General features: G+C 34.8%; 1 protein-coding gene across 1 annotated transcript; it reads right to left on the reverse strand.

Moving 5' to 3' along the window:
- Positions 1-20,032: 20,032 nt before the first annotated feature.
- On the reverse strand, positions 20,033-27,496 carry gpr37a (G protein-coupled receptor 37a). The gene is made up of 2 exons (XM_088645153.1): positions 25,572-27,496; positions 20,033-21,675 (listed from the first exon to the last, which is right to left on the reverse strand). Exons 1-2 carry the CDS (start codon positions 26,658-26,660, stop codon positions 20,857-20,859), a joined length of 1,908 nt encoding a protein of 635 aa, XP_088501279.1. The 5' UTR covers positions 26,661-27,496; the 3' UTR covers positions 20,033-20,856.
- Between the last annotated feature and the right edge of the window lie 363 nt (positions 27,497-27,859).

Below are 27,859 nucleotides of genomic sequence, written 5' to 3' on the forward strand. Positions count from 1 at the left end.
AGTTTGAAATTGTGGTGATCTTTATGGAAAAAGCACTTTGAAATACACAACTTCTTACAAAGTGAATAAAAACATTCTGTTAAGGATTAAAAAGAAACTGTGCAAAGTAAGGTTAGCCAGATTATCCTCATAAACACTAGAGAGACATTTTAAATTCTACCTAAAGTAGTTGCCCCATGAGTATCCCATACAGAGGCATGCATGGCATTCAAGTAGTATGGAGCAACGGGTGTTTTTCTTTGTGTTATCATAGACTCATAAAGAGATGTGTCACAGAAGAGGAAAGAACACATACTGTATTGAGAATATCAGATGGCAAGTGAGTTTAGCAGAAGTATTTCATACTGTATGAACTCCAGAATCCCAAATAATTGTTTCTTCTGCCAGCTAAAACAAGGTAATTGCTACAGAGACAGAGGCAGCATTAGAATAGAATAGAAGAAGTTAATCAGTCACCTACTGATTCATAAATGACAACAAACCTTCAGCACAAGAGTTGACCTAAGAATGTCTACAGTACATACGGCTTGTTAGTGCTAAATAAAAGGTATACTGTATATTAGCAAAGTATTAGCAAAGTCGGCACGCCCGTCTCCATTTGGTGGTTTGAACCAAATCTTTGTGCTGACATTGCCATTAAATGCGACTGAGAATACTCCAACCTGCCGTCCTGGGGGGGGGGGGGGGTTTGAGGAGAACAAAGTAATGTAGCCAATTCATAGAGGGGGATTATTAGAAGGCAAGGGAAATTCGGCCAGGACGCCGGGGTTACACCCCTACTCTTTTAGAGAAACACCCTGGGATTTTTAATGACCACAGAGAGTCAGGACCTCGGTTTTACGTCTCATCCGAAAGACGGTAGCAAAGTATTACTGAAACAAAGAAAATAAGTACTTAACCAGCCTTCATACAGTGGCTGTCAATGATGTGTTAAGTGAAGGGCAGTTTACTATACAGTATGTACACCTAACTATAGGTAATGCAAAGTGTTACCAGCTGATATATCAATAGTTTTCAAAAGGGACGATCCAAAATAACATAACAGGTCTAGAGTCAAATTGTGACATAATAATGCAGTGTGTAATACAAAAACATATTTCTAATTTACTAATACTGTGTAGTTGTACTACTTTTGTTGCTTTTTATGCAAATTGCAGCAGCTTAATCATTTTTGAAAGTCAATTTACTCTACAATATTCTCATGTTACATGGATTTATTGATGATTTTATATAGTAATAGTCAAGACTTGTCACGGGAGCCAGTCCTGACTCCCGGACAGTGCGTAGGACCCTTTGTGGATGGTATAATCTGGAAGTGACTGGAGAAGGACAACAGGGAACAGCAGTGATCCAGTCCCCGTGGGCGTGGCGAAGTCGTACGTGTCCGAAACAGCCCAAAGGGGAAATCGGGGAGCAGTCCAAAATCCAATAGCTGGGAGGTCCATCCGAGACAAAGACGAGGAGCAGGGAATGTGGAACTAGGAACACAGAATTTAAAAGCAAAGCGGAGCCAGGCGCTCCAAGCCTCGTACTCAGATGGTCAGGAAGTCGGGGTGAAGCCTCAGCAGAACGAAATGTATCTTAGAAATTATGAAGATAAAAAAATAGAAAATCTTACAATTCTTTATAATTAGAGAAATTAGAAGATTCTCAGTTGCATATTCACCTCCTTTACAATACCGAAGCTAAATCAGTTTGAGTGCAAAAAAATAGTATAAGGTCACAAAATCTGTGCAATGGCCTGTGTCTTTATGTAATCCAAATGGTTTACTTCAAAGTAAATGCGTTTGTTTCTGTAAGTTTCCTCAAATGCAGAATTGAGAATTTCCTGCCACATCTCACATATTGATGCAACAAATTGACATTAAGTTGTAGTCATTGCTGTCACACGGATATTTAATGTTGCATCATTTGAGGATAAATACATGTTGAAGGAGAATTATGTTTTATCTAATTTGTTTCATAAGATTAAATTTATCTATTATTAGGACATATGAGATATTAAGATATGAAATTAAATCTAATTTAATTGTAGTTATTAAGTTAAGGGATGTTAATGTTAAAACTGTGTAATTCACATGCAAGGCCTCTTTAGAATAATAAAGATATTGCTGCTCTAGAATCAGTACAGAGAAGAGCAATAAGACATGTTCCTACACGGACAGGCTGAAGGTACTGGGAGCCTGGCAGAAGTATTCAAAGTCCTCAGACACTGATAGAGTGAACCCTGCATATGTCTTCCAAATGAACAGTGAAACATAAACCAGGGGACACAAATGAAAACAACATGGAAGTGCGTTTAAGAATGGGAACTGTAAGCATCTTCTTTAACCAAAGGTCTGTGGGAGTACAGCTGTTGTTGAAGGTGATACTCTCCCCCCTTTCAGGAAACGGCTGGATCAGTTATCCACTGTTAATTCAATGGGATAGATAGGCCAAATGTCCTCTTGTTTGTTCTTCTTTCATATGTTCTTAAGAGCTGTAACTCATGCTGAATTGAGCAGCATTTGTTAAAAAGCTGATTACCAAATGTACTAAATGAAGAAGATGCTTTTTACAGATGAGTCCATGTTTGAATTGTGGTACTCTGAATATATCACTTCCAATCACACTAGGGAAGTATGTGCGTCAATGTACAACAATTACTATGATGCATCATGTTGAATGAAATAAAATGTTTGGCTTCATCCCAGATGAAGATAATGGGATGGGTGCTGACTGGTAATTTTTATCTCTTACATTTCCTCCAGGGAGAAGTTCTTTGGAAGGGGATTTGTCATTCAATTTGACAACTACTCTAGGAAAACAGACAATATAGTAAAGAAGTGCTTGTGATATAAAGGTTTATGGAACATAAGCTATGTAACCTTATCTTAATCCTCACAATGTGGGCCTCTGTATTCAACCTGGAAAGGAAAGCAATCACATCAAGACCAACAGTGACATGTACCAACAAGAGCAACTAATCCCAGATTCCTGGACCTGTGAGGTGAGGTGGTATCATTTAATTTCCCTGGCAGGTCCCTGATATCACAATAATATGGTGTTCATGCTGGGAGGAGAAGCCCTGGTAACTCTCACCAACATCGGAGTTCACTAAGTATATATAAAAAAAAGCATTCGTGTTGGTATCTATCTACAGTATATAAAAATTTAGTCCAGCTCTGGTGTATTGTAACAGTAGCAATACAATAGTAACTGTAACAGTTGAGTAACAATAATAGGAACTGATAACAAACTGTATAATGAACTTTAGGTATAATTGTGGAAAAAGCATAGGAATCACAGATGCAGTCTGAGCAAATGAGTTTTAAGTAAATAAATAGAAATATATATATATAAATTTACTAATTTGATATATGTATAAAATATACAGTTGGTATATTTTTATGATCTGGATCAAAATCAAAAGTAATACTGTTGAGTCACAACTGTTATGTCCTAGGTTCTATTCCTGATAGGCGCACCTCTGTTCCAAATCTCTTCAGATTCTATTCTGTTTGAAAATTCTCCCCATATTCAGGCATCATTTGGTGAAAAAACCATGGGGTCCTGCAAATTATAAGTGCTTTAAGTACCAGTAACACTTCTGCCTCTTTTATGCTTATACTAGTTTAAAAAAAACTGTAACCTCCTCAGTCTAAGATATGTTTATGGTTTCTTACTTGGTAAAATATTCATTTATACATCTGACATTTCCCTGTCATCTAGAAGGTTTCTGATATTATCCCAGATACACTTTACATCATTATTTACTCTTATTGTGCCTTCCTAATACTTAAAAAACTGATTAAGCCTCTATTGCAGTCTTCTCTTCTCTCTCTTGTGTCCTTTCAAATATTTATTTTCACTTGAGCTTGCAGTTTTTTATTTTCTTTAACTAAAACTGGGAATGCTAAACTGTTTTTTTTTCAATTTATAAAATATTTTCTCCTTACATTTATTAAATTATTCTTTATTTTCTTTTTATTTGTTAAATCTTTTGGGACCCAACTTTTTAGCCTTGGTTTACTTATTGTTGACATTAACTTCTGCTTGAAGGACTTCAAGCAGAATATATAAAATTTGTATCCATCCATTCACTAACTGATTGCATATCCATCCTATACCATTCTACATCTCCTAAAGGCTGTCTCATTGCTTCACTGATGTGTATCACACTCAGTCATAAAAACTAAAATGTAATCAATATCCAGAATGTTGATGTACTGTATGTGGCTCATATGCTTAATTTTTTTCAAAATAAACTTACAAGCTTAGCATAAATTTCATTTTCAATACATATATAAATAATTTTCACTTAAGTGCTCCCTTTAGTACATTGTATAGTATGTGAATATATTGCATTTAAAGGTGAGAAAATGAAATAAAAGCTCCAATGGTAATCATTTAGAAGAAAAAAATGAAGCAAGAGAAATCAACAATGAACATAAAAGGTCTTTGATCAAAGTTTAAGCAAACATCAACAAAGCTTTTTATGAGTCCAAAAGGGCAATGAAAAATGATTTGGCAGCTTTTAGGATTCAGTAGTTTCCTTTTATTTCAGAACAGTAGATAGCAATTGCTCATTGTGCCATTAATGGAAGCCAGCACTCAGTGTGCAAAACTCATTTATGCATTCAAGCATTCATTCCTGTCAGTGACCTAGAAATGAATAACAATAAAACAAAAGCCAGTGGTAGACAATAAAGCCCTTGTCTTTAGTGGATCGTATTCAGTCAATCAGAAGTATCAGCTTATACAATGTAATAGCATATACTAGATGACTAAGCTGAATACTTAGGCACATATGCTAAAGCATTTGTGTTTTGTAAAATCGCCAACAAACGTGGAAAAGATTTTTGTGTAAAATACATTACATTAACACTAAAGTAATTGTGTAAAAATGTGCAATCCAAAAACACCCCAAAAAATAAAAATCCAACAAACAGAACCCTAATTTCTCATTGAGGCCCTTGACATTTCAATTTTCAATCTAATCTTGGATTCGCTCAAGATTGCCATGGAACCTGGGCAATGAATAATATGAGTTAAGAATCAACAAGGTGAAGAAGGCCTCCCTCAGTCCAGCAGCTAGTTTAGCTATCCATAAGGTCCGTTAAGATTCCTGCATTCTCCACTCTCAGCAGACATGGATCTGACATGTCTAGAGCACAACAAGTGGAAGATTTACCATATATAATATCTGAATGGTTGTTCTGGCAGTTGAAGTCCACTGCAGAATTAAATCTCTAATCATGTGTCCAAAAAATGTCCATCTAGAACACCACACTCTATCTGTAGCCTGGGAACTCCAAAACTGGCTAAGATATCAACTAGAGAATGGGAACTCAAGAACATGGAAATGACTATATTTCTAACCTTGAAATCATGGAGTTCGAGTCGCTTAAAAGGAGTATTAAAAGCAGAAGGAAGTGATGTATTTCCCACTTTTAAACACAGTGGACAGGAAACAAAATTAAAACTCCTTGTTTAATGTTACAGGTCTGGAATAAATAGGTTATGCCAAATTATATCAAAGGTGCCACACATATAACAATCTCCAGTTGAGATGATAAATCCAGCTGTGAAAAATACACAAGAATAACAACTCTGTTTTCCATCATAGACAAAATTAGGATTAGTAATTGCACAGAAATGTCAGCAGCAACACCACCCTTTCAATTTCTCCTGAGCCTCCTGAAGTATGAATGTCTTCCAAATTTCATCAGCATCTTAACCCATGCTTCATGATGATTTGTGTGTAGAAATCATTAACGGTAGATTGACAAAAGAACACTTTAAAGTTCCAACAACTAAACTATCTCATTTGGGTTTTAGTGTCTCATTGAAGATCTCACCCATCTAGCAAGAAAATGTGTCAGCTTTGAAAACACTGCAATGAATACATTGCAGGGTAGCTTGCTCCAGATTTCTTTAATTATTTACATTACACAAGAAACAACAACACCTATGGATTAGATAGTTTTTGTATGATTTTTTTTTTGTTGTTGTATAGGTTTGACTTAGCCTACTTGGTTGATGGGTTGATGTTTGAAACCGGGAGGAGGTTGGATGCTGTTGTGTTTTAGATATACATAGGTAATCTCTGTAATGATTGTGATTAGGACCAGCTAAATGATAGTGACATCTCATTGTTATCCTCCCCGAACTACAGTTAATAACTTTCATAAAGTAGTTCTTTGTGTTCTCAGTTTAAATCCATTTGTGTCATCTAGATCATATTTCATTGCTGATTCAGAAGGTCTTAGCATTAGGTTTGTTAATGCATTTTAAGAGGTAGCCACTGTTTGAGAAAAACCTTTTGAGAAAAAAAAAGATTTTCCTTGCTTTCTGTCAGAGCTGGACATTCTTTTGAGTCTAATAATTTCCTGGTTGTTCTTCCCCAGAATCATACTTGGACAGCAATATATTTTTGTAATTCGATGTCTTTGTGCCTGATATTGTTTTATACCTTTCATATAGTAGTGTGATGATATTTTCTGACATTCTACCCCTTAGTGTTACTTCTTTAGAACATCAAACTGTCTAGTCCTTTCACTTTACAAATAAAATATGAATTTTGCACGCAAAGTAAAACAATATACTTGCTAATTGCAATGTTAATAATGTTTTCGACACAAGGACTGGATGCATTTCAATGCTTGGGATTTTCATTAAAATGTATGATTGTTTTGTCAGAAACACAAGCGAGATAAAAAATGTTTTTCATAATGAAAAATATTTCATATTGCAACCTGAGATGGTTTGATAGTATGTAGTGTAACTACAACTTGAAAAATGTGTAATAAGTATTAAATATTTGAAAGACTGGTGAGATTATGTGTCTTTTTTTTAGTGATGTACTTTTTTGTTAAAATTGAGGAAGTGGCAATTATTTTCTGTCTTAATCAACAGTGTGAAATTACCAGTTATCAATACAATGTCCTCATTGCTACAGCCCTCATACAGTACCAGCACAAGAGGAATGAAGATTTCATGAATGTCTTCAGCTATATTGCAGATTGCTGCATCTTTCTATCTTTTTTCACACTCTGATCCCCACAGTGCTTCCAGCAGTATTTGCTCTGAGTAGAGGACTCATGGAGCTCTTGCTGAGAACACCAAAGTTTACTTTTGTGTGACAAGCCAGTCCTTGCTGATTTGAAACACGTGAGCACAGTAGCATTTAACTAGTTGTATACAATCATTTTGGGAATCCTTTGTCTCAGTCAGATAGGAATTCAAACAAGTCTGAATTAGCAATATCTGGATTACAAGAACCCACCTGTGCTTTAAACCCATGTAGCTTCAGTGGTTGAGCCATTCAGGAGCACAAGGAGATTTTGTTGAGACCACTTGAACAAGCTGTTAATTTTGTCAATAGCAGACTGGTATAAGACAGAAATGAATTACATCAGGGCTACGCACGGTGTTGGCTTTCCAATCCACTGCGTTGCAGAACATCACTACAGTCTGCACTTTAACTGTTATATTGATCCTTGCAATGGTGCTTTAAATAATTAAGGATTTGTGCATAGCAAATATATGCGGCAGAGTGGACTCTTATGGGGGGAGAGTGAATAGCTCTGTACTGCGTTGTAACATGAGTGCAGTGCAGATAATTTCTTCATGTAAATTAATGAAAATGTTGCTTTTTATATCTTACTAATGACTTGTCTTTCCTGCGTTATGTACAACAAGGTTTCTGTCTAGTTCGTTTTTAGGACTAGTGAACATGACATTCTCACAGACAAATATTCTTACATTGTTTTTGTTAGTTTGATCAGTGTCTCTGACTCCTTTAAAAGTCATATATACATACTGTATGACAAAAGCTCTCCATTTATTAGAATGGTATGTCATAGCATTGCATTGTGTCTGAAAATGGAAAAGTTCTCAAAATGTACTGTTACAAATCTTCATTGACCACAATTCCAACCATAGGTCCAGTTAATACACACTTGCATAACTTAACAGCATGCAGGGAGACAAGAGTAGCCAAAAAAATCAACTCAATAACATTAGTAGTATGAGGGAGAATACATTCTAAATATAAAATGCAGATTACCCATAACTGAGTCCAGCTCAGATTGCTGCAAAAAGCAAAACTTAAAGACAAAACTTTTCTACATATTATAATGTCAGTTATAATGCAAATAGTTTGACAAAGCTGAACATACAACCTTTCAGTTCTTAACCCCATGTTTTATTTAGCAGGCATGCCAGGTTTATGATTTTTCAGAGTAACAGTCTTTTTCAACTACCAACCTTATAACATAGACACAAAGCATGCACTATCAAATATAGTTCAGGTGGGTAGCTGCGTCAGCATGTGTAGGCTGCAAAGGAACAAGTAATACTGTAGGTTTATTCCATGCTGAAAAAAGAAGAAAGAAAACACAACGTTTCGGCCACATCTACAGAAGGCTTCACGGCCGAAACGGTGTGTTTTCTTTCTTGTTCACCATCAAATATAGTTTGGTTTATTAATAATACTGTAAGTATCCAACTGAGTCTAGTATTGACAAAGTATATTTTTATTTCACTAAACACAGAAAAAGGGTTAAGGTAAGGAAGGGTAATGCTGTTACAAATTGGAGGCCAGTGACCAAGGTGGTGTTTCGCAAGTTATTCAATTGCAATGAATAAAGGGTGAAAATAAATTAAAAGGGTGAAGTTAAAAATGACTTTCTGGCAGCATGCAAACTTCTTGTATAATACTATATTGTTACATATAAAGGGAAATACAAAGCTTGACCATATGGCTGCTTTGTGAATGTTATGTAAAAAAAGCAACAAAATTGATCAATTATTATTAACAGATTTACAGCATTACAACATATTTGCAAAAAGCTTAAGTACCTACAGTAGGCCCATCCTTTTATCCTTTTTATAGAACCAAGACTAAGCCTTGTATGTTCTCTATGACAAATAGATCTTAATAATATATGGAAAATATACATTCAGTTAAAATAAGTTAAAGCCATCCAAAAAGTCTGATCTAGGACAAAATTGTTTTTTAAACTGACGCTAAGCAGGGGGGAACATTTTTTTCTATAGCAAGTACTGTAAATGGGTCAAATGTCAACAAAGAGTTGCTTGTTTTGCCTGGTTTATACATCAAAATAGAAATCGATATTTTATAAATAAATGAATACAGACCTTCTTCTAATTTTAAATTTGGTCATTTCAGGCCTGAATTACTTGGCAAGCATTCAGCCTTTCACATAGAAAGCCCAAAGAACTGTGCTGGAAGTCTTCATATTCAGACTTGGAGTAAATTATGATGGCTGATCCTCTGATGTATCCTCTGATGGTCTCCCACCAACCATTCATTCTTAGTTTGACATTTTAAAGTACAGTAGCTGTGCATATTTTACACTGATTTCTGCCTATTTGTACCTCTCACTCAAACAAGAACCCAGTGTATATGGCTTATTATACCATCAGTTCACCGCTTTCTGCATTGAGCTGGGAGCTGATCAGACTCTTCAGTGGCTGTACATAACTGCATATACAGTAGTTGTCCTTAATACCACAGTATTTCAGTATAATATAAAAATAAATTCAATTAAGACATTCACATGTCTATTTTGTTTTCAAATCATGAATTTGCAGGCTAAAGAAATTAGTTTTCTAGACCAATTTACTGGAATTTCTCAGTGTATCAGCTTTCTAAACAAGTTGTTCTAATATGTGGACAGGACAAAAATAATGATAACTTAACTTGTATAGTCTTATTTAGTACTGAATTTCTGCTCATTTTACATACTGTAACTGCAAATAATATCTACTTCATTAAACTTAAATGGTTTCCTGTATTACAACAAATATTGATGTAAGGGACAATACAAGCTATATTTCATAGACTCAAGCTGTGGAAAGAGAAACTCAATTAATATTTACTGCAACAAAATCTTGGGTAAAAGCCATATCAGCTGCCGATTTTCCTCTGTCTCTCAAAGAAGATCCACATCTAAAATTATGTGTCTCTTTTCTTCTTTTTTTAACATGGAATAAACCTTTACTTGTTCCTTTGCAGCCTACTCATGCTGACGCAGCTACCTACTTGAACCAATTGAAATATTATACATTTTTTGGCAGCAGTTAAGGCTAAATTTAATTTACCTGGGGAAGTAAACTCATGATTAAAATAAACTCACGATTCAAGTATATTTTAAATATTACAATGATCAAATTAATTGATCATTGTAATGTTTGTAATATACTGACATCCAGTTGAGATTCATTTGTTTAAGTACCTTCAGGAGTCAAGCTATGGAGAAACCATGAATGTAAAAATAATAAGAAGAAAAAGTATAATAATTTTGTTTTGTAATTTTCATTTTGTAAAGACCTACAATGAATTCATTTCTCCTGCAAACAAAACCAACAATTTAACAATAATGAGAAATTAATATTTTGAATTAAGCTACCTATGTGACACCTAAAGAAGGCTCCATTGCCAAAATGTTTCGATTTTCTTTTGAGAATGGAGTAAACCTTTACCTTTTCTGTCCCAGTACTTGATAAATGTCATGTTATGCAGTCAGGTTGCCCTCAATAGCTAAACCTAATGACTAGAAACTCCCTAAAACTTGGCCCTCCATTTTTATGTCTTTTGTTAATAATCACTGTTCTAATTTAGTGCATTATTAAAATAGTGTATTACTCTACAGATTCTGCTTTACAGTTGCTGACATCATCAGGAGGATCTACATAAAACCACGATTTCTTGCTAAAGCAGTGCTGCAGGCAAGAGAAGATAAGTGTTGCTCCAATATACTCATGGCACAAAGGCATCTCTTAATAACTAGGGCATATTGCTTCCTTTTTGTGTTATTCTTTCTTCATTTCCATAAGGCATGACATTCAGCAATTTACATCACCTGTGCCCAGCCACCGCTTTCACTAATGAGGTGATTTAGTGCTGGTGAAATGGTCAAAGCCACTCAAGTGTGCCATACTCAGACATGAATGATTAATCAAAATGACACTACAAATCAATATACAAAATACAGTATGTACAGGTATGGTTTTTGTAAAACATGCAAGCATAAATAAAGTGATCCATTTTTCATTTATTGAAGTTTGTGTGCTGTTGATGAAATAATCTGCAAATTATAATTATTTTTGTCTTACTGTATGTTGCAGCTCTAAATGCCTGCTGTGAATGGTGGTTGTTAACATGTAATGGGACTGAACAATATGGCAGTGTAGCCTAGGTGCTTGTTACTATGAGATGATTGTGGTGTCTGGAGGAAAGGTTTCAGTTGCCTTTCTGTCTAATGGAGAAGTTCTGTTTGATGAAGAGAACGGGTGTTAGACTGGAATGGAAGGTCAGGTGGTTCTAGCTACAGGAATTGTCCATTGAAGGCAAGTATCCAAGGGCTATTTATGGAGAGTCATCCACTGTACTTTCTGACTGTACTGTATATAGCTTTCACAGCTATTCAAAGACGCCTATAACAGAAGCCATAATTATCCTTAAAATTAATTTCCATCACTTCTGCACTCAATGGTATACTGATTTCTTTATAATCTCTCTATTTATTTAGTGATATCTGCCTCTGAAATACATCTCCCAGATCTCTTTAATTTACCCTACTCCCTCCCTTTGCATCCTTTTTCTATTCACTCTCTTTGCCCCACACACCTGAAGAAGACTCCATACTGGAATTGTTTTCTTTTTGTTTTCCTGATTGATTTAATATCTGCTTGTTCCTTTGCATCTTACATACTGATGCATCTTTATACTCCATACTCTAACCTCTTTACACTTACTCAATTTATGTTTTTGCCTTTAAGCATTTTATTCAGTTGATTTTTGAAAAATGCATGACAGATGGGATTAAAAACACTGTTTATTTACAATTATGTATTTTTATCTCTTAGATATTTGTATCGTGGTATAAGTGAAATGTTTAAATTTGCAGGCACTCTATTTTAATTTATAAAATATAAGTAAAAAGTGAGCTGTTTCCTTATACATTTAATGGTTTTTGGCAGTTTTTCCTTCAATAAACATAAGGTTTGCTTCTTTAATCACTTAAGATTTAAAATTCAAGGTTGAGTGAATATCACCCCTGAATTTCTGGCTTGTTATTAAGAACGTGGTTTGGGGTCTGGCTTAATATTCTACTACAGGCTGTGCCAGTAGAAAACTCTCTAGTTAACTACATTACCTCTTCGACCACAGCTTTCTCAGGAGGAGACAACACTGTTGCTGTCTAATTTCAACTTTAAGCACAATTTGCCATGCTATTCTTGGGTGGTACGGTGGTGCAGTGGTTAGCATTATTGCCTGTCAGCTCTAGGGTCCTGGATTCAGTTCTTGGGCTTTTATCTGTATGTTCTTCTCGTGTTTGCATAGGAATTTGCCGATAGCACTCCAGTTTCCTCACTCAGTCCAAAGACGTACTGCTAGGTTAATTGGCTTCCTAGAAAACTGGCCCTGGTGTGAGTGTGTGTCTGTGTCTCTGTGTGTGTGATGGACTAGTGTCCCATCCAGGGTGTATGCTGCTTTGTGCCAGTTGCTTGCCAAGATAAGCTCTGGCTCTCCTATGACTCTATAATGGATAAAGTGGTTAGAAAATAGAAGGATGGAATTCTTCTGGTGTGTTCTTTTGCTCTTTTAGCCAAGCATTTCTCAATGGCTACCTGCTTTCTTGACTTCTGCTCGTTTTGTTTCAGAAATTTGAAATCTTCACATGGGAAATTACTGTGTCAATGAAGTCAACTGCAGTAAAAATTTCCACTGGCAAGACATGTCCCGTGGATCTGTAGTATGTCCTTTTGTCTCACATAGTGAAAATCAACATTTTAAAGTTTATGTAATATATCTTTATCATGGTGAGTTTGGATAGAGAAAAATATTCTTTTGTTTTCTTTTTTTACATACTAACCACGACAAACATGACTATACTGTTTGTCAATAGTACTGTATGTGTCTGCTACTCGAAATACGATTTCTATTAAAATAAAACTAACAAAACATGGGTTTTGTGTGTTTTGTTTTCCTTTTCAAAAAGCTGTTTTGTTTCTAATGTTTCACATTAATATTTGTAACCATCTTTCGTAAGATCCATATACAAGTGTATTCCAGCTTAATCACTTGAAAAGAAACTACTCTAAACAATTAGTTTTAGTTTAGAAACTAAAGCTATTAGTGCATATTCTCAATTTTAAAACAGAAAATTACCACAAATGGAAAGGAAATGGAAGGGTATTTTCTAGGAAAGATTAATGTAGAACATAGAGAAACAGCAAGTGCTCCTTAATTATGCATAATAAACAAAATGGATATCAGGACTCCTGTTGCTCCACTTTTTCTGAAATTACTGTGAGGAACAAAAGCAAATTAACTATCTCTATGTAATGTATAAATAAAAAAAATGATTTTCTTTAAGACAAAAGAAGCCATATCAGCAAAATCCCATACTAAACAAAATGTGCAAATCTTTCAGGATTGATATTGTAGATTAAAAAAAGAAACTAAACTAAATTAAATTCTTCATATTTTTCCTAGTACTGTTAATAAATATCCCCTGTAATTAATGGATAGTATATTTTAGATCTAAGGATTATCAGTCTTGTAGATATAACACAATAATATAGTTTATCTTGCTTTTCTACAGTCTTCCTAAAATTCACATACATACTGTAAATAGCTAAACATTCGACTAAACTATTTTAAAAGATCAAGAACGGCTCCAAGAAAATGTAGGTGTATACATTTTAGAAATTGCCCTTGAAATGTCTGTATATCTGCACATTACATAAACTATGTCAAGAATTAAATACTGTTTGAATGCTTTATGAAGAAGATCTCTTATTTGGCTCTACAACTGCAATTACATTTCAAACATTTTAATTTGCTATGCAATACATTGTAATTTTACATTATAATACAAATTACAGTTAGGTATTTCAAAACTATACATTTTTAAATAATATAAGTCCCGTATTTAAAAAATGGGTCTAAAGACCACAGGAAAATAAAAAAAGGATAATTAGAATTAATAATATTTTTGAAATGAAGAGGCACCAGTCATCAATGCTTCAATACCCTTGGGAACATCTTTCCTTTGGCTTTTCTTAGCTCTACAGTACGTGTTTTGCATGGATAGTAAAGGTTACATAGAGCTTGTTGAAAAAAAATCCAGTCTGACTGAAATTCTTGCCATTTTGCTGCATCTTTCTGACCTTTATGATTAGGAAGGCAAAATAATGTGCTGATGTCTGGTTGCTTAGTAACCTAACAGATTCTGATGCATCCTCTCCACAGGAGTTATAAAAGGATTTAATAAGCCGTCTTTGGAAGAACTGAAAAATAATATTAGTTTGTCAGTGTGTCTTTCTGTGTATTTCTCATTTACCTGTGTCAAAACATGAATGTAATTAATAATTTATTCTACTGATAAATCGTTGTATATTACTGATATAGTCACAACACAAAAATTCCTTTCAACAAATTTCCATTTCTATATACAACATTGGATTTACTGAAGGTATTTGAATGGATTAAGTCATCAGTGTGTAGCATTCTGTACATTTCTGCCACCAGAGTATTCATAAATTAAATTGAATTATAACTACTATCATATCAAACATGTAGTATCATAAGCAGTTCCACATGATCTGTCTAGACAGTAATGTCATAATTATGTGCATTTATCATTTCATATGTCAGTGCCATCTGAAGTAGTGGGTTGCCTAATGTGCTCTGTTAAAGACACCTTAATGCCAGAGTAAAGTTTGGGAAGACATAGAAAACTGACAATTCAAGATGGAACTGGGACTTTTACAAGTTTTTCTTCAATAACAGTTCTGCTTCATGCCACAGGGATAGGAAAGTGTTTTAATTCCCTTCTGATACTATTGAAACATAAGGAGTCTTTAGATGTTTTCATGAATCTTTAAACCAACTGCACACTCCATTGCAAGGTTGTTGCCAAAGATCAATGTATAATTTGAGCGTAGCAGTTGGATTGCAATTTACATTATTCCCTTTTATTTTTGCCAATTTTCTTTTGATATATTTTTTTGGTCATGCTTAGTTAGGTTTTCAGAGATTTCTATTTGACAGATTTTAATATACAGTACTGCTTCACACTGCTATTTTGCTAGGAAGATCTTTTGGCTCCAAATCATTGTTATGGCTCCGGGAAAACTGACTATTTACCCAAAACTACAAACAATACCATCAGCTTGGATTTCTCCAGAATTCATACCTATACAATTGAAAGAAAAATAACATATATGCAACAAGATATTCTGTAATATGCCAGGGAAAGGGTCATAATTTATGAAGCAGCAAAATTTTTTCTTAATACATCTATTTCATTCATGTGACAACAATTTCATATTTTTCAATCCATGACGTTTAATTAAAAGGCAACAGTATAACTACAATAAACAATGCACTCCCTTAGCATATAGAAAACAAAGGGTCAGACAAATGAATGGACTGAACACATAAAATGTAAAATGCTTTTCTATTTAATGCAAAAAATAAACAAATTTGCTTTGCTCCCGATTGCCCATGGAAGATGAGCTCTTTTTTCTCCAGGTGTTTTTCCATCAGTTCTTTTTTTGCCTCCATAGAAATAAGAAGTTTTCACGTGAAGCAGGTAGGCAGTCAAAACTAATAATATTTTCAAATACCCTGTCTAGGGTTTTACAGTATATGAAGTACTGTATAAATGTTATTACACATGTAATCCAAACCACATACTGTAACACAGGTTCTTTTTGTGATCCTTCACGTAGATTTAAAGTCTGTCACTGCCATCAGGAGCAGTGGTTCCCAACCCTGGTCCTGGAGAAACACCTTGGTTGACGGATTTTCATCCTCGCTCTGTATCTCCAGTGTTAATGGAAACTTTTATTTAAGTTGTTTCATCAGTTAATCCTGAGTAACAAAATAACCTACTTATCAGGGACTGTTTGCAACAACATCAGTATGCAGAACTTTGCTCAGCCTCTCATCATCTTGCTTGCTGTTATCTCTGACTAAGCAGCTCTTACTAATTGATCATTTGTTGACAGACTCATAGGTTACTGAATATTTGTGTAGTCATCTGATAAAAAAGCAATTCAACTCAAAATACATTATCCATCCCTAAGGGGGCATTTTAAGCAGCAAGCGGTGCAACATACAAACATAACAAATAAAACTGGTAAAGAAAACACAATATCCCAACATTTATAAGAAAAGTAAAAAATAAATAATGAAAGGTCAATAAAATAATTATGAAAGTAACAGCATGCATGTGTATTGTAAATACTCCTATACAACAAAATGAAATAATAATCAGAAGAGTAAATAATAAGAGACATTCCAGATAGCCACACAAAAGCAGAACGTGGAAATGTTAGCAATTTTTAATTTTAAAATTATTCTTTGTGGTAGACAACACTAAACAAACAAAAATTAATTCAAAACATGTTTACTTAAAATGTGGAGCTTTGCACCATCTGCAGCATCAAAAGTGTAATCTTCAATCACGTATACAGACATTTAGCAGCCCACACTGAGTCATGTTTTTCCCTTTGAGCTTGAAGTTCTCCAAAAGAACATATTAACATATTATATAAATGATCATACATAATTAGATTGACAGGTTGATAATTTTATCCAAAGCAACTTACTATTTTACCCGTTTATACTGCTGTACAGGTGCAAACTATTGAAGTACCTTGCCCAAGATACTGCTCAACAGTAGTGACATTTGAGTCCACAATCTTCCAGTCATAAGTTCAGAGCCCTTACCACCACTTCACTCTGCTACTAAAACGTTAATGGAGTTTATAATGAGTTCTTGAGGAAGGTTAGAGCCTAATCTCAACCACTTTCACAATCCTGTGAATCTTTCAGTAGTTTGGCTAGATCTTAAAGAATGTTGAGGGGATGTGAGAGAGATATGAGAAGAGGAGACTTGGATGTGAGATTTATAATGTGGGTGAGCAGAAGCAGACTAGGGTCTACCCTTCCTCCTGAACCGCTGTTACAAATTCTCACACCTCTTCCACCAGCCTGCCTACAGCCTGGCAACAGCTCCTTAGCTCTCTCCTCACCACAGTGAGGGGGGTTTGGGCTACACAGGCTAGACTGCCATTTTCTCAGATAGCCCAAAAACAATCTACATATTTCATTCCTCTATCACATTCATTATGATCTAAATGAGATTCTAAATAAAAATAATTTAAAAAAAAACATGTAATTTATGATGAAGAGTGAACTGTAACCACGATTAAAAATAAAGTTGTAAAAACTGTCAAAATAAAACATCTAATTTACAATATTCACCTATAAAATGACAGAAATAAAGAAAAAATTCAAAATTCTTATGCTGATTTTTCATGTATTTAGCAACTGATGTTTTCATTTTAAGGGGCAGTACACATTTCAAAAGAGTAATTTATTACAGGTCCATTGAAATAATGGTAATTTTCTAGGCTTCAACATTAAATTGCAAGATGATTACATCCCAAGTCTTTCATCTGCAATACAGGGTTTATATTCTACTTGGAGACGGAAAATGGGTCAGAAGTGATCAATAGTTGTACAATTCCATCTCTCTGTGGCTCAAAGTCATACTGCTACGAAGCTATAACACTCAGGTAGATGTTCTGTCACTGACAGATTCATTCATTTTATGTACTGTAGAATTGATGTACAGACTCAAATTGAAATGTATTAAAAACACAGATGTTCATGTTTCAGAATTCTAAGCTATACTGTTAAAAGATGTCTTATGGTACCACTACGCTGTTGTTGTTTGCTGAGATTCTATATTGAGAAAGAGCACTCTGTAATACAGTAGGAGTGTTGATAGCCATTATTGATATACTGGATAAAACGTTTGCTAAATGAACCCTTAATGATACTGAATGTTTTGTAATGGCACAAAGAGAAAATGGTTCAGCAGAAATACACTTTTATGCTGAACTGGGAAACAATAGCACATTAGATGATAAAGAAATATAAATAGAAAACAGAAAAAAATTAAAACACTCTCCTAATTGCAATGTACTACACAGTAACACTATGAAGTATACAGTATATGTTTAAGCAGTTCACTGGGTCATGGTAAATGGAAATACACATTCTTGCACACAACAGGTTTCCAGATGTTACCAAAAACATATTATGCTTCATTTACATATTTACATCCCTAGAATGAGTCTAGAAAACTTTGAATTTAAAATTTCTAAAAATGTAAGAGGTTATTAGGGTTAATTCCTAATTAGGGACAAGTAAAGGTTAATCCCTTTAACCTTTTAAGAGAAGGCTCCACATTCGAAATGTTGTTTATTTTCTTCTCTTTTCAGCATGGAATAAACCTTTACTTGTTCCTTTGCAGCCTAGGCATGCTGACGCAGCTACCTACGTGAACTACTTAAGAGTTAATTAACCATGCTTAATAGTATTTTTTTAGAAATGAAGGCTGTGGAGGGAAGGTAGAAAATTTCTACAAATTTCTAGTTCAATCCTTTCTTTAGCATCAGTAACACTTAGGAAAGAATAAAGAATTACAATGAAACATAATTTATGTGGTTAGTTCTTTAAAACATTGCATTGACTCCATTTAAACTGTGCAATTAGAATTGCCTTAACAATCATTAATTCCAATTCAATAAATTAACTTTACTCAATCAGATATTTATTCTTAGGCCTGAATCTAGACTAAATAGCATTAAACATTACAGATGTTGACTCACAAATTAGAAATAACAGTTTCAGTAGTGTTATGTAAGGAACTAAAGTCAATGGTAGCCAGCAGTAGTATTAGATCACAAAAATGAACTATACTAATAATGAATCAGTCCTAAAACATGATTTAAGGAAATGTGTGGAACAGATGTTAATAGAATTCCTAAGATCTCGGCCTATAAATGTTAAGAAGGAAAAGATTTGACTTCTTCCTTATGTAACAGCAAGCCTTCTCTGAAATGCAGCAATGTGTTGTTCCTTATGGTAGCTTGGAAACGTAGGATGACTTTAAATCAGTGGTTAAATCAGTGATTTTTGCTCAAGCCGAATGCTTAGTTACAATTTACTATTTGGCATCTATTTTTAAATATGCTGTCAGCTTTTAAGATTAAATTAGATTTATGAATGTTATCAAGTATATGCCATTTGAAACATTTCAAAACTTTTTTGGTGGACATTTGGGTGGATTAAATGGTAATATAAACAATTAGACCATTAAGAATTAAATAAAACTCATTTTGGGATTATCTGACACTTTGTCTTCCAATCATAAATATGTTAGCAATTAGTAGCTGTTTAATCGGCAATAAATTCAAGCAAGTTAAGGAGAGATTGCTTAAATGTCTGTATGCTGAAATGGTTGTTAACAATACACTCAAATTTCAGTAGTTTTGAAACTTAGGACTCAGTACAGAAACAAGCCTAAACAAGCAAGCACACTGATTAAAGGCAACAATTTGTACTGGTGATTTAGAGCTCAGCTGAAACAAGAACAAGCAGAAACAGAGGACCAAGCCTGGCAACCACTGTTTTAAATCACCATTATAATGGCCTTAAGCCAGCAGGGGATGAGTCTGGAATTTCCTTCTGCTCTAACTTTAAAGCAAATCATAAAAATGCTTTGATGTATAGATACAAGCTCAGTACAAGTGTATTTGATAAAATAAAGCAACATTTAGGAGATGTGTATTATTCCTGAGAATAAATTCCATTCCATTATAATAAGCCATACTGTACAGTATGTGTGCCAGCACTGCGTGTACTTTGAGAACTTTCATTAAATAGCTTTAGCTGAGGTATGAGATATTTCCTCCTATTCTCTAGACTTGATCCTTCACAAAAAGCTTCGGGTTATTTTCTACACATGCATTCATTATGATTGCATGTCATTATTCTGACATACTCCTGTATAATAAATGGCAGTTTCATAACGACACAACCAAGTGACATATTGAAAGTATCTAAAGTACAGTATACTGTGAAGCTATCATGTTTTTTTAACAGAGTAAATATGAATGTATGGATGTAACAGTCAAAAATACACAAATCTGATTAAAATAAACTGTCTTAATGATTTTATTTTCAGGTTTATAAACAAATACAGTTTTCATGTGATTAAAAAAAGGTTAAATTGCTGTTCTACACCAAAACAATCTGAAGAGGAGTCATTATTCGAGCCTCTGGTTAATCCATCTGATTCCTCAGAAGAAAACAACTCCCGATTAACTGACCCAGCAGGTCTAGTTTTTTTCTTCCGCTACCAGAAAAACAGCAAAATACCATGAAACTAACACAAGCATACTGGTACATTTCTTCCTGCTATAAATAACATAAGCATGTGTTCATTCAGAGTGCTCTGACTAAAATACTCACGTACAGTAGCAAGGAATCTAAAATGACTTCATCACTGATTCACAAGAATCACCAGTTTTAAAAGACATTACACTACAACCAGCCATTTTCAATATATTACTTTCAATACAGAGTTTTCAATATAAAAGGCAAACATTATTTGCATGTGCCAAAGAAAATGAAAGAAGGTAGAACTCAAAAGATAGCAAAAAATACATCAGAGGGACGGTGGGAATGCAAAACCCTTACTTAAAACTGCACAAACTTCAATGACTATAAAATTAACAAAACAATAAAAAAAAACATTCATCCACTATGAGAAAGCTGCTTATTCCTGCTGAGGGACGCAGCAATCTCGAGCCCATTGCAGAACCATTTTTTTTATAAACAGAGAAACAACATAAATGTTTTTTTGTAAAAAAATCTCTAAACATTAGTAAACTCCTGCATGTAAAGCCAATATGCGGCATTCATGCTTTTATCAGTATATAATAATAGGCCTAGGATACTATTTCCAGTTGATTTCAGCAGTGGGTACCAACAGAGGTGTAAACAGACATCTCCCGGCGTATGGTGCTGAAAGGAGACAGCTCAAGCTCTGTGGTGTACTCATTGTCATTGTCATCACTGGTCACTGTTGAAGACTTCTGGACACACTCATCACAACAACAACAGCAACAGTCCACAAAAGCCCGGCTGAAAGGCTTGCAAAGACAGAAGAGGAGCACTGGCGTAACGCCGGACTTGAAGAACAAAAGAAACTGACTTATGAGATGGAGGAGGTCCATAGTCTGCTGGGGAACTCCTGTGGACATGTAGACTGTGACAATGTTGCAGATATTTTCAGGAATAATACAGAAGCCATACAAAATAGTTAAGGCCACCACTGTGCAGTTCATCTGACTTTCAAGTTGGATTTGTTTCTTGTTTCCTCTTGCACAGGCCTTCTCAGCTTTTCGAATTTTTCTTGCAGTCACTAGGGAACTTCCAATGGTGAAGAGTGTGGGCAAGCAAAAATAACACCCAAAGTACCACCAGAGCCTGGCGCCGTCGTAGGTAAGGGCAAGGACATAAATGGTGTCAGGGAGCTCTGGAGAAATTTTCACCACACATCGCTCACATGCTGTTGTATTAGGGGCTTCAGGATTTTCTGTGACAAGCTGCCTTAAAACCACCTCAGGAAGAGCCAACAGCAAAGCCCCTATCCAGATAACAGCTAGCTTAGCTGTGGTGGATGTACAGTTCTCAATCATCTCATAGTACATCTGCACGTTAGTTGCAGCACGGAAACGATCTATGCACAAAGCACATAATGTGAAAGTTGTAACTCCAAGTGAGGCGACCTGTAAGAATATAACAAAAAGGTAAGTACTTGAACAAAACACAATATATGTATATTAGTTTATAAAAAAAAATGGTAGTGTTTGAATTATAGTACACCCCAGTGTCCTTTACATCATTAATTTAAACTGCAATTACCAATTTTTCATATGAGCATAAATTTGGAATACATTATATCTCAAATCTGGAAAAGAAGTTTCAGATTAATTAACAAACATTACTTAACAAAGTCCTAGTTGCACAAGAAGTACATCTCTAGACCTTTTATAGTACTGTAGCACCCCAGACCTATAGTACAAATATACACTATAAATTGGAAAGAAAGATTTAGCTTGAATTTGTTGAGGTATACTACACTGAAGTAGTTGACATTTTTCCATAACATGCCTTGTCAGTTGGTAATTGCCAGATCATATAAAAACCAATCCCAAAGGTCAGACAGCAATTACTAAATTGCTTTAGAGGACTGCTTGTAAAATGAAGGAACATATTGCAAAGAAAAGCAGATTCACCCATAGGGCTGAAAAAGTCACTTAGCATATAAAGTGTCTTCCCATCTCTAAAAAGCAGATATTCCTTATGCTAAAAACCTAAACTTCCCCTTTCATAACACATTCTTTACCATATCCACTTCATATTTTAGCATATATTGCTGTGGTGTAGTTATTAAGCTCTGCAGCATGTCCATGTGTTACTATACGTTATAAATAATAAACAGATGTTTCAAAGAACTACTGCTTAAAACAAATGAACACTACCTACCGTGAAACTCTGAACATCTCATAAATTATGAATTAATCCAGGGTGGAATTCAAAAGAAAATCTTGTAATTAATAAAAAAATGTGGTTATACATATAAAAGTATCCTGGTGGGTTTTCATTTTTTACATTTACTGCAAGTATGTGAATAATGTATGTAATGGCAACAGAGAGCTATGAATCCAGAATGGGTAAAACTTACTTTGCGCTTAAGCTAAAGTCAGAATAACATAGCATGACATAACATCACTGAATGGAACCATACTTTTTTTTATATTGCACCTTTTGGGATACAAGTAAATAATAAGTAAGACGTACTGTAAGCATTGCTGGATACCTGGTGTGCCTACAGTACATGCAAGTGAAAAGCTTTTGCAATTGCACGCCAGGTCTTTAAAAAAACAATAATTTCATAATTTAACCTGGTAATTAGCACTCCACTCATACCAAGAGTTACATCAAATAAGTGGTCTATTTGTAGTAGTAAATGTTTTAAACTTTTATTTTAAAAATATACTGAGTTGAGGTGAAAAGATGAATAAATCCATTTTATACGGTGTCCCTTTATGTTAAGAGCTATGTCAACACACTTCACTGAATAAGTTTAAAAATCTAGTTAGTCAACTTAACTGAAGGGCTTTACCACAATGATCTCTTTGTTGTTTGAGCACTTAATAATTACATAAATTATGTAGTACGGTTTACGTAAAACTGGTTGTACCATACTTCTGCCCTGGAATGAATTTGAATAGCTGGTATTTTATTACCCTTATTACAGAGCCTAAGACACAGTGCAAGAAAAGCCAAATGGATATGAAGAATCATGTTCATATTCTTCTTATTTAACTACATTTACAATTTTCTCTTCTCCAATATTTTTTTCCACTGCAGCAGAAATTTCAAAACACTTTCAAACATAAATAGTAAACAAGGTGAAATTTGCCTCTTGTTGCTATTTTCAATAAATTTGGATCTATTTCAGATTTTAATAGGTGCCAAATTTCTGCAGTATAGAAAAAGTATATATAACTTGATTAATTTGTGTAAAATAGGTATTAAACTTATATTTACAAAGTGCCCTTTTGCAGATTCTAGTTAGCATAGGTGGGTGTTTCTAAGTAATTAATTAATACAAGCCTGTAGCACTGAGTGTAGTATTGCCAGGTTTAATTAATCATCTGAGTCTAATTATCTGTTCAATCGAAAAAGAATACAAAGGTATAGAGAATAAGCAAAATGCCCTGAAAGCTGTCAAAACAGCTTTGGTTGGGTTTTTCATTACCCAGGATTTCATTTGAGTGATCTGGAATTTAAGGTGTACTCACTTTTACAATTTGAAAAAAGGGGGTTATCCGATTTTATTTGTACTTTCTATATTATGCTTTAAGATCTACCGTACTGGTATTAACAGAGATACGGTTTGTGCAATCTGTGAGTTATCCCACCCCTCGCACTGATGCTTTACAAGAGGCATACTCTAACTGCGCAGAATATGTTCCTTCAGTAATAATAGTGTTGAGAATGATGCACTTTAAAGTTTCTGCTCTAAAGTGCTTATTTAATACATGTACAAACTACTTACAAAAATGACTGCCTTGAAGTGACATGTATTTCAAAACTGTTTTTTACAGTCAATTTACAGCAATACTTAAGTGAATGCTAGTACAGCATAAATAATTCCAAATGCATAATAAAGACAGAAGATTGAGATTGACTCTGAGAAAAGCAATTGGACTATCCATTTGGAATGTGAATGTGTTCAGTCTTGTTAACTTAGCATGAAGGAGCAGCCTTCCTATTCTCCATCAATAAGATCTGTCTGACTTCAGAATTTTAACTGTCTTTAATAAGGATCTGGAATTACAGAATTTAAGGTGCTGCTCCTGCCCTTGATATCTTCAAACTGCTTACTGCCCTGCCTACACTGCTTGTTTTACTTTGTGCTACTGAGTTACATACAGTATGTGTTCTATTATTTGGTCCTTGCAGGTATGCTGTATAGTTGCTAGTTTAATGTGTTTTTCTTATCATTTGATTTGAAAATGTACAGCCTCAAGAAACACCATATACCTCACACCAACTGACAGCACTGAAGATGGGGAAATGCATTTGTCTTTGTGGTATTATCATACTAGACAATACAAAATTCATCAGTGCATGCAGGAATGCTAAGGTTCCACAGGCACTGAGGGCATCCATATTGAAAAGACGAGTTAAAACCCATTAAAAAAAAACGAATTAATAATAATAATAATATCTTTCATTCTAATTAGGTAGCTACTAAATGCATTTTTAGCATTAAAACATTTCCCATTTCTTAAAGACTACATTTAAAAACAATATTTGCAGTCCTTTTGCTTTAGCAGATTTACTAAAGCTCTATAAGCTTTCCTACTGTAGATACAAATATCAAAACATGATTAATGGAGTACAAATGACATATACTGTACAGGGTTAATTTTAACTGAAGATGGCTTATGTGCGAGAAATGTTTACATCTCTGTATTTTTTTGGTAGCCTTTCAATCTGGACTCTGCTATGTAATCTTATTTCTGGCATTTACAACTACAATATGACATCCAACTTCATCCCTACAGTGGTCCTAATATTTTGCATTCTATCCTTAAACCGACCACTGTCCTTTTTCCAGTGGATTCTGGTTGTCTAACAGTCTATTGCTTTGAAGCTTTTTTAAAACAGTGATTTAAACTGCAACCCTAAAGCAGTCAAGTTTCAGATCAATATTAGTGATTGTTTAACTTGCACTTTAAATTGTTTTGCTACTTTGCACATGACAATGTATACATTCTGGAATGTGGTGTTAATTTTTTAAAGTATGTAAAGATTTTGTTAGCCAACAAAGTTCAAAGCAGTATAACACCAAGCAGAAATCAAAACCACAAGTCAACATTTCTTCATTCAGAATACATTGTATAAAATGATGTAAGTTTTAAGACTGTTTTTATATTTCCTAATTGTGTTTGGGAGTTTTAATACTTTAAAGAAACAACATATCATTGGTTATTATCCTTAACTCAGTTTACTGCTTTTTTCCCCTTAATAGATAATATGTCCTACAATCAGGAAAACAAATCACTGGACTGTGAGTTACTGTATCTGGGATATACAGTAGGCCTACCTCAATGTAGGGTATGATTTTACATGAGAACTCTCCCAACAGCCACTTTTTCGTCAGCTCATGAAATATCACCAGAGGCAGGCAGAAGAAGATATTTATGAAATCCCAAAAAGCTAGATTGGCCAAAAGTGAATTGGAGATACTTCTCATATAGTAATTGTGGCAAACAATACACATAATTGCAATGTTCCCAATTATTCCAACAGTGAAAATGACCACAGAAAGACACATGATTGCGTATGCTCCATACGATTCATCTGTTAGGGGATAAAAGGGGTTTTTGACCTCATTTTCTTTCCCTTGTGAATCAAAAGGGATCAATGGAATAGTAACCCCTAGGTCATCCGGTACAGTATACAATCCATAATTCTTAATATCGTTTGAATAATCTGTGGATTGGTTAAGAGGCAGGGGTTTCGGTAACTTCTCCCATGGAGTAAGAGGACCAACAAAAGAAACATTTAAATGTCTCAACGAATGTCCGCCTTTCTTTGGCTTTTTGCTTCGGTTCTTTTCTGTTTTCTTTTCATTTTCCATACTGTTGGTACCTCTTTTTCGTCTTTGATTCATTTCAGATGTCAGACCTCCTTGTTTACTCATGGAAAGAGCCTTTGAGTGATTGTATCCACCCTGTGTTTCCATGGCAGCCAGCATCTTGAAATTCAACTTTCTATTGTGTTGGCTTTGTGATTCCCCATGCAGGATCGCAGCAGAATCCTCTAAAATAATCTCAGCACTCTTGTCTAAAGAGCTGGGGGGCACATTTCCATTGTGGTTCAATGATCCTTTATATTTTCTTCGTATTTCAAAGGTTGCTGCATTTCGGTGTCTCAAATTCCTCTCTGCCTCCCAAGAAACACCTGTAGAATGCCCCTCTAAGTATGTCATGGTATTAATTACTTTTCCATGTGCATTGTGCCATTTCCGAGTAGTTACTGACAAAGGTGACCTATTCACCTTTTTTTGGGAAAAGGTGGCTTCATAATCAGTCCGAGTGAAATTAGTTCTTAATCTTTCATCATGTCGATAAGATAAAGCATCAATACTCCACAGCAGAAACGGTATTCTTAAAAGAGTAGATAACTGCATTGTAAAAAAACGCAATTAACGAGTTCTTCAAAGCACAGTATTTACAAATATATAATCCAAGGCAGAACATCCATTGAGACAAAGGGTGATTCTATGCAATACAAATCGAATGCCGAAGTCCTCTTGCGACGCACGTGTGGAAGCAATACAACGTACAGTAATTCACCTACACCCTATATAGTCTTGGTAACATCAACACATTGTGAGCCAAGTCATCCCATACGCATTTAAAATGCAATACTTATGGCTATTTAAACCGAAAATACTTCAAAATATTAAAATATTTGGATGAGCGCTTCGATATCTTTAAATCACAGTGATTCTTCTCGCATATTTTTACTCGTTAATTCGTAGATTTCCATACTCCTCCAAAAAACGAATTCTTCTTTATTTCGCACAAGCTTCTTTACCTTACAAAATCTGGCGGAGGGAGTGAGTGAACAGGTTGTCCGGTCAAAAATAATCTCATTTCGGTTCTCTTGCATTTAGCCAAACTTCTTCGCTTCTTTGAAGAACGTGTAATAAAATTCAGGCACCGTGAGTTAGTGGTCTCAGTTTGGTTTCAAAACAGCAGTCGGAGTATATTTGTGAAATAAAGCAGGGAGGTGCTGTGAGCTCTGCCTATATCCCCTCTATGGCTGCGATCTGTGTGTCTCGGAGAGTTGTTGTGAAGAAACGGGTTCCCCTGGCGGCTAACCCGGATCTGTCAGAGCAAATCCATCAGGATCAGCCCTTCAGACCAAACCAGCTGGCTTGCTTCGGCGCCCTCCTTTTCTTAACAAATACGTTACTAACAATTTCTGCAAAATTAGAAACGACAAGCAGAATCACATAGCAAGACACCGATGTTGATCATTTAAAACCCTTTTCTGCCCCCTTTTTAACGTTTTAAACACTTTTGGGGGAAAATAAATTACGAAGCACATCTGGCCGCTTTTAGGATAAACGACAGAAGTGGGCAAAACAATATCGTAGGAGTAAACGGAAAACAGATTTTTTTGCACTGTCATGGCGATAAATAAAGGGCGTAAAATAAGTCATTGTTTTAATAAATGACCTTTTAATAACCTTTGGTATCAAAATCTGTGTGATAAAATCCCTTGGGGTACAGTAATATAGCGCTGAAAAGTTAATTGTTATTTAACGACTGGGTGAGATGATCCTTGGCTCAATTAGCTATTTAAAAATCAAACGTGTTA

This window comes from Lepisosteus platostomus, chromosome 9 (assembly GCF_059453375.1).
Source record: "Lepisosteus platostomus isolate fLepPlt1 chromosome 9, fLepPlt1.hap1, whole genome shotgun sequence".
Lineage (NCBI taxonomy): Eukaryota > Metazoa > Chordata > Actinopteri > Semionotiformes > Lepisosteidae > Lepisosteus > Lepisosteus platostomus.